General features: G+C 42.4%; 1 protein-coding gene across 1 annotated transcript; it reads left to right on the top strand.

Moving 5' to 3' along the window:
* Window positions 1-5552: 5552 nt before the first annotated feature.
* On the top strand, window positions 5553-7688 carry LOC141665190 (uncharacterized). Its single transcript, XM_074471171.1, has 3 exons — window positions 5553-6661; window positions 6764-7131; window positions 7480-7688. Exons 1-3 carry the CDS (start codon window positions 5553-5555, stop codon window positions 7686-7688), a joined length of 1686 nt encoding a protein of 561 aa, XP_074327272.1.
* Window positions 7689-8628: the final 940 nt, after the last annotated feature.

Here is an 8628-nt window from a genome sequence, read left to right as displayed (position 1 = left end):
TAAAATGTGTTTGCTTAGTTATTTGTTCTACTAGCTACACTTGGTTTATATATCACCAAGTTTACATGGTAATAAGACAGGATAATAAAACAAAACCTATCAAGTTTAACTCCATGCTGCTTCATTACTCTATTCCAGCATCTTTGAAAATCTTCATACCTTGCATTGAAATGGTAATGCTTCTTTGTTCTCAATTTCCTACTAAATAGGCTGCCACATTCCTTTTTGTAAACATCCAATGCATGTGGCTGTGTTGTCACTGTCAACAGATATTTGAATTGATCATCCGTAGGGTACATGCTTGTTATCCGTCGGGTAGCTTTGTTGATCATCCGTCGGGTAGCTTTGTTGATCATCTGTCGGGTAGCTATTTGACACTTGACTCCATTTTACTTATGAAGAATTACAAGACATCTCATATTTACAATTAATCAACCTATTCTGCATATCTACTAGTAGTCAACATGACTTATATGCTCCTATAGAAGGCTTGGGATGATTCTCTATGAATTGACCTTTTTGGAAGATCTTAATGTGTGCCTTAAGATAGAAAGATGGCTTGTAGAGGATCTTCAACATAGTTTCTTGGACGGGTTCTTTGGATGATTCAAGGAAGAAGGAGATTATTATTACTAATGTATTTGTTGCAGGTATTCTATTGAAGAACTCCTTCCTGTAATGCAATCACGGGAAGGTGGTGTCCGCGGTCAGAGACCTCCAGGGGTATGCCTGGGCGGAAGGCCTCCTCCTGTAGTCAATGGGTGTCCTCATTGGGGATGTGGGGTAAAACTATAGTGTGTGCTTTGGGAGCTCTATCTCTGTAGTCAACGGGTGTCCTCGTTGGGAGACTTCGGAGTACCCTGCATTTTGCACCCAAAAGCTTGGGATTACTCTACAATCTGGTAGGGGCTCCTTATCCGAGGACAAGGATGCGTCCAATATTTGGGGTAAACCATGGCTATACCTGCGTTCACGGACTATAGAAACAACCGGTAGTGGAGGGTTATCCTTGGTCGGGGAGATGCCTTATCGTGAAGTCTCGAAGTCGCGGACGAGCCTTGGACCTTTGTGATTGGGCCTCATCGGCAGATACTCCTAAATCTAGTAGAATACGGTTTCCAGTAGGTGACCTACTGGGCCTCGAGATGAGAAATCTAGGCCCATTAGGTTTCTTGTTCCCCAAGAACTACGTTGGCTTGATTCCCTATAAATAGGGATACGTAGGCAAATTATAAGGGGTCAGAAGCGAGAACGCAAGGAGCCACCACTAACCCTAAGCAATCTCAGCCACCAATAACCACAAACACCAAATACTGTTCATAAAATCTAATGATTATTGTTCACATTTTCCGATGAAGAACCACCATCACAGGTCTTATTTCCAGCTATAAACCTCAAACTTTGTTGCTACTAAATTCCTCTGTCAATAAATTGGCGCTAGAAGGAGGGGCTAATTAAGATCTGCATCTAGGAGGAAAGATGTCTCAATACCGTGATGTAAGTGTTTATGATGGAAGTTCTGAAGAGGAGTCTGATCATGACTATGACCGTCATGAACCTTATGTTCCGCCTATGATTGATCGCCCCACTCCAGATGTTGGGGGTCAATCACTTGTTCTTATCAGTAACACTGATTTACTGGAGCAACTATACTGCATGGGAGATGCTCTGAACGGATTTGACTCATGACTGAGCACAGTGGAGCGGCGCAAGACCAAAAGAGGCCTTCTTCATAATCTTCTTGTCCACGCACCAGGTAAAGCTCATATGACTGATTGAGATGTGTTGGCCAGTCGTGGACGAACTGAAGGCGGGTATATACCAATAACCCCACGATGTTTGAATTACTCCAATGATACAGCCTCAATCGTTGAACTCGTTGATGAAGATACTGATGGGCAAGAGGTGCTACATGCTGATAACTGAGCTGTGACTCATCCACACTGGTCTGGACGCACTCTAGAAGAGCAATGCCAAGAAGAATCAATGCCTGCTAATGAGCAGCGAGGCTTTGCTACTCTGAAAGATCATCTAGGAATCTGCCTCGAAGATGATGATTTGCGGATGTTACTTTTGGAATGACAGAGAGATGCCGATCATGGAGATGCGATGCTCCATGGTTCAACGTGTGTGCCCCTGAATCCTACAGAAAATCAGGAGCGGCACCGCGACCATGAGAGAGCTCCTCCCCGCGGATCGATGGATAGATCCGGTCGAAACTATGGAAGTTATCGCTAGAGAAGGCCCCAATGGCGTGCAAGGGGCCAAGGATGTGGCAGGTATTGGGACAACCATCACCGTACCAACTATCATGATACCCGTTGGAACGACCAAATAGAGGGTAATGATCGTATGGGAGGTAACGGTCGAAGGGATATACAAGCTTATGACCGAGACATTCTGGATGGCCGCAGCCAAACACAAGATATAACTCTGGAAGGAAATCAAGGGTGAAATCATGAAATACCAATCATACCTAGAGGAGGGAAAACTGAGGCTCAGAATACTAATCAGCAGTTAGCTCCCCCGGGTGGAAACCAAGTAGTGATACCTCCGCCTCAACCTCAGAATCCGCAACCTCATGTGCAAACCATCCCAGAAGTGGGGACTTTCAGTATGGATGACCTGAAAAAACTACTTAGTCACTTGGAAGGAGGGAGAGTAACAGTGACAGCTGAAATTTCCTCGCCATTCTTTGCAGTTGTAAGGGAGGCTCAATTCCCGGCCGGGTATCGCAATAAAACTAGTGATCTCCATTTCCACGGGAGCTCGGACCTGATTTAGTTTCCGGGATGATTCAACATAGAGATGGATGTATATCAAGTTCCAGACTTATCCAGATGTAGACTCTTGGCCGCAACTTTTAGAGAAAGTGCTCAACAATGGTTCCAAAGGCTTGGACCAGGAGTGATCACTTCCTGGGATCAAATGAAAACATTATTCTTGACAACGTTTCAAGAAGCTGTGAGACACGCTCCATCAGTCACAACTTTGGCCAATGTCAAGCATAGGGAAAATGAAATTCTAACATCTTATTTCAAAAGATTCAATGCAGAGTCTACTGGCGTAAGAGGTGCCTCCGACGAAACCTTGAAAATTTTCTTGATAGCGGGATTGAGGGTTGGCTCGGACTTCTGTAAGCACTTACATGGAAAGGATTCGGCCACTATAGCAGGTGTCTTGGCCTTGGCATAATAATTTAATGTCATAGAGGAATCTTTAGTAGAGGTCCAACCGGCCTCACAAAAAAGCCAGAGGGCAGGGAAAGAAAGAGAGATAAATCTCCAAGCCTGAGATATCGGAGGAACAGTCTTAGCCCAAATCGGGTAAATGCCACGACTATGTGTAGGGAATAGAGCCCTCCCTCAAGTTATGACAACAGAACCAGTGGATACACTCCTTTGGCTGCATCTATTGAACACATCTTCAAAGTGAACAAAAACAGAGGGCTTTTCAGGATGCCAGAAGCTCCGTCGTCTTATAAAAGTAAGGACATGAAGAAGTATTATGAGTTTCATGAATTATCTGGACATAGCACCCATAAATACCGGCAGTTGAAAGATGAGATCGAGGCTCTGATCAAAGAGGGGTATCTTGGCGAATGGGTAATAAAGGAAGTAAGAAAACACAAAAAGTAGTTCTGACAAGGTAAAAGAGGAAGGCGGACGTACTCCTCATGGCTCTAACAACGAGACCTTGGAGGAAAACAAATTTGTCAGGGACAGTAGCATCATAGCAATATATGGAGGAGATCCTGAAATGAAATGCAGCAATCGAGCCTTGGCAAAATATACAAGGGAAGCCTGGTTTCGACCATTAACTGAAATCCACAGGGTGGAAGCTCGGTCACCCAAAGTATTCAAGGGAGAATCGATGGATATAACTTTCATAGAGACAAATGTCAGGCGGTATATATCACCCCCACAATGATGCCTTGGTCATTTCTCTCGAAATTGGAACTAAAAATGTATACACAATGTTCGTGAATAATGTGAGCTCAGCAAACATCCTTTACTACAGCACTTTTAATAAGAATGGGTTTGCCTGATCGAGATATGTCAGGAGAAGATTCTTGGGTCTATGGCTTTTCTGGAGAAGGAGTTAGAGTCATGGGATCAATTTGATTGCCATGCACCCTGGGAGAAAGTTCATTATCTATAACGAAGATGCTCGAGTTTAAGGTCCTAAATCAGGAGTCGTCCTATAACGTGTTGCTGGGACGACCTTTTCTCAGGAAATGAAGATCATCACTTCGATCCACCATCTTATAATCAAATTTCCAACCCCAAATGGGGTTGGCAGTATAAAAGGCTCTCAATATGACTCCCGAGAATGTTACCGATAGGCTATATAAGGCTTTAGGAGAAAGGATGTCCAAGTCAGAGATGCCTCGGATGATGAACTGGAAAGAAGTATCGAACAGGCAATCGAGGAGATTCGAATCGATTACTTGTTGAACAAGAAAATGAATACTCCTCCAGGTTGCCTTCATCAACGCTGTTCTTAGAAGACACAATCAGGATTGAAATGTTGGAAGAAGAAGAGCCCCCGAACGACATAATCCAATGAAATTTTAATGGGGAAAGGCTTGAGGGGAGGATCGATGTTTTGTAAAGCCTGAGACATGATATATATAAGGTGGATGCCCCTCTTCCTGAGGGCGCGCCCTTATCACTGAGAGTTTCGGAAGAAGTTGATACCCTTGTACGTCAGGGCGTGCCTTCTCCCATCCCAAACTTGAAAGAAGTTGATGTTCCTGTTATTCAAGGCGCGCCTTCATTCAGAAAAGAAGTCGATGCTCCTCCTCTAGGGATGCGCCTTCTAGACAAAGTGATGAGGATTATAATCAGCTCAATTTGGATCCATGGATTTCGATGCCAGTAGAGAAAATGGGACCAGCTGAAGACACAATTGAAATACCTATTGACGAGAAGGATCCAAGCAAAGTTCTGAAGATTGGGTCTCAGTTGACTTCAAGGCTAAAGGAGGGGCTTTCAATCTTTCTCTTTGCAAATCTTGATATATTTGCGTGGAGCCACTCGGATATGGTTGGATTGATCCGGAAGTCACGTGTCACCGATTGAATATCGATTCCTAATACAAAGGGATTTGATAAAAATGCAGAGCTGTAAGTGGAGAAATGGTTGTAGCATTGGCGGGGAAGTAGACAGATTCTTGGACGTCGGACTAATCAGAGAATCTTCCTACCCGAAATGGTTGGTAAATCCGGTGTTAGTAAAAAAACCAATGGGAAGTGTAGAACTTGCGTGTACTTCACCGATCTAAATAAAGCATACCCAAAGGATATCTTTCATTTTCCAATAATTGATCAATTGGTTGATGCAACGGCCGAACATGCTTTTCTAAGTTTCATGGACGCGTACTCTTGCTATAATCAAATTCCCATTTATGAACCTGATCAAGAGCTTACCTCCTTCATCACTGACAAAGGTCTCTATTATTATATCAGAATGCCATTTGGTCTAATCAATGTCGGGGCAACTTAACAAAGGTTGGTAAACAAGAAGTTTAAAAAGCAGATCGGGAAAACAATGGAAGTGTACGTGAACGATATGCTGGTAAAATCCAAAAGAGCGAAGGATTATATATCGGATTTGGCTGAAATGTTCCACATTCTGAGAAAATATAGGATAAAGCTGAATCCTCAGAAATGCGTATTCGGTGTAGAGTCAGGGAAATTATTGGGGTTTATGGTAAACCACCCAGGAATCGAAGCAAATCCCGAGAAAATCAAAACCTTGCTGGACATGAAATCTCTTACCAGCATTAAGCAAGTGCAGAGTTTAATGGGAAGAATTGCAGAATTGAGTCGGTTTGTGTTAAAGTCTTCAGATAGATGCAAGAAATTCTTTAAGGTGATTAAAGTCATGGGAAAGGATTTTGTATGGACTTCGTACTGTGAAGAAGCTTATCAGAAAATCGAAGAACAGTTGGGGAATCCTCCTATGTTGGCAAAGCCAGAGGAGGGGGAAACATTGATTCTCTGCTTAACAGTCTCAAAATATTCCATTAGAGCGTCGTTGGTAAGAGAGGAAGAAGGCCGCCAATCACATGTGTATTATATGAATAAGAGATTGTTGGATGCAGAAACTAGATACACCAGCATGGAAAAGTTAGTGTATGCCCCTGTCCTTGCAAAACAAAAGCTGAGCCCATACTTCCAAGCTCATCGGATAGAGGTCCGCACCGCATATCCTCTGAGGCACATCTTACATAAACCAGAGTCGTCAGGAAGGATGCTGAAGTGGGCAGTTGAGCTGGGACAGTTTGATCTAGAATATTGCCCTTGCACAACAATTAAGGGACATGCGTTGGCTGACTTCATACTTGAGTTTGATTCCGAAGTGGATGAGAAGGCTATAGTGTTGGCAGAACCTTCCTCACATAGAAATGTCCCTAACAAAGTGAGAGAAGAATTTCCACACCCTTGGTGGATTCTACATGTCGACGGGGCAGTAAATAATAACGGAGCAGGTGCTGGGATTATTTTAGTTACCCCGAAAGGACATCATTTAATGAGTGCCATTCAGTTCAAGTTTTATGTAACCAATAATGACGCTGAGTATGAAGCGCTAATCAATGGCCTGAAGATAACTTTGGAAGTAGGGGTCGTGAATTTGATAGCTCGGAGTGACTCAGAGTTGGTAATAAATCAAGTCAATGGAGGGTTCCAGGCCCGAGGTCCTCAACTAAATTATATATAAGATGTGTGCATCTCTTACTTTTTTTTAAAATTTGATAGCGCCAAGCTAGAAGGCGTGCCAAGAGAAGAAAACAGCAATACAGATTCCTTGGCAAAAATGGGCTCACAGATGGACATCGTGTTGCGGGGACAAATTCCCTTGGAAATTCAAGAAATCCCAAGTATTCCAGAATTAAGTGTGTTTCAGATACAAGAGGTCCCACAGGAGACTTGGATGACCCCTATTCACAACTATATCCGAGCAGGGACTTTTCCAGAAGACAAGCTACAGGCTCGTTGCCTTCGTTATCAAGCTGCGAAGTACGTTGAATATGATGGGGTGCTATATAAAAGAGGGTTTCATCAACCGCTTTTACAATGTGTAGATCTGGAAGAAGGAAATTTTATTCTTAGAGAAGTACATGGAGGTATTTTTGGCAACCACTCAGGGGGGGGGTTCATTGGCATTAAAAGTCCTTAGGCTGGGATATTATTGGCCAATCATGAAAGAAGATGCTTTCAAGTTTGTTAGGGCGTGTGATCAATGCCAACGATTTGCTAATTATTCAAAAGCCCCAGCAACATCCATAACTTCATTGGCAAGTCCTTGGCATTTCTCTATGTGGGGAATTAATCTCATTGGAGAATTTCTCAAAGCCAAGGGGGTGTGAAGTGCGCCGTGGTGACCGTTGATTATTTTACAAAGTGGGCGGAAGCTATGCCGTTGGCCACAATCACGGCTAAGAAAATCAAAGATTTTATCTTCAATTCTATAGTCTGCAGATTTGGTATTTCGTATAAACTCATATCTAACAATGGGAAGCAATTTGATAGTAAAGAGTTGAGAAAGCTTTACAAGGACTTGAACATCAAGAAAGATTTCACTGCAGTTTATCACCCACAAAGTAATGGCCAGACTGAGGCCATAAAAAAGATCATTAAGCATACTCTAAAGGCCAAGCTAGAGGAAAAGAAAGGTGATTGACTAGAGCAGATACCAATGGTCCTTTGGTCTTATAATACAACTCTAAGGTCGACTACAGGCGAGTCCCCTTTTACGCTAACATAAGGGTATGAGGCTATACTTCCCGTAGAAGTAGGAGTTGGATCGTTACGAAGGGATTTGTTCATTGAAGAAGATGCAGAGGTTAATCAAAGGCTCCACTTAGATTTGTTGGACGAAGCTAGAAATGAATTCTCAGTTGAAACTTGTTGCTTATCATCAGAGAATTGCAAGGTATTTAAACAAGAAGTAAAGTATGTGCCTTATAAGGTGGGAGATCTTGTTCTGCGAAAAGTCATGCCAAATATCAAAATAGCTTAGCATGGAGTGCTTGGAGCTAATTGGGAAGGACCGAACAAGATCAAAGCCATACTTTGGAAAGGAACTTACCGCTTGGAGGATTTGGATGGCAAGCTCATTCCTTGAGCTTGGAATGCAGAGCACTTGCGAAAATACTATCAGTAGGGTGCGACCTTGGGCCCCTCTTTTCAATGAAGGATTTTATATAATAGACTAGTAACAAATAAATTCCTCCTAGACTAGGGGGTAGTATGCATAGATATGTATTTCAGAAAAAAAATTCAAATAATTTCCCGATAATGCATAATAGCCATAGGACTGGTGGAATTTTCACACTAGAGCGCATTATCAATAAAAGAAGAAAAGTTGTTTCAGCTGTTTGTTTGTTTGGTACTTATTCTCTTAAAAGATAAGGCGCACCCTGTTAGATGGGAGTGCCTTAATGATAATAATTTGGGAAAAGTTGTATTAATTTAAACAACATAGACATAGAGGTATCCATGTTATGGTATTTCACTTATAACATTTGAAGTCCATATATATTAAGGGATGTGTAAAACCAACAGACTATAGATGGGCGCACCCTTTGAATAAGGATTATGAGATCAAGTTCACTGAATTG

The sequence above is a fragment of the Apium graveolens genome, chromosome 6, assembly GCF_009905375.1.
Source record: "Apium graveolens cultivar Ventura chromosome 6, ASM990537v1, whole genome shotgun sequence".
NCBI lineage: Eukaryota > Viridiplantae > Streptophyta > Magnoliopsida > Apiales > Apiaceae > Apium > Apium graveolens.
This window is presented reverse-complemented; position numbering and strand designations above follow the sequence as displayed.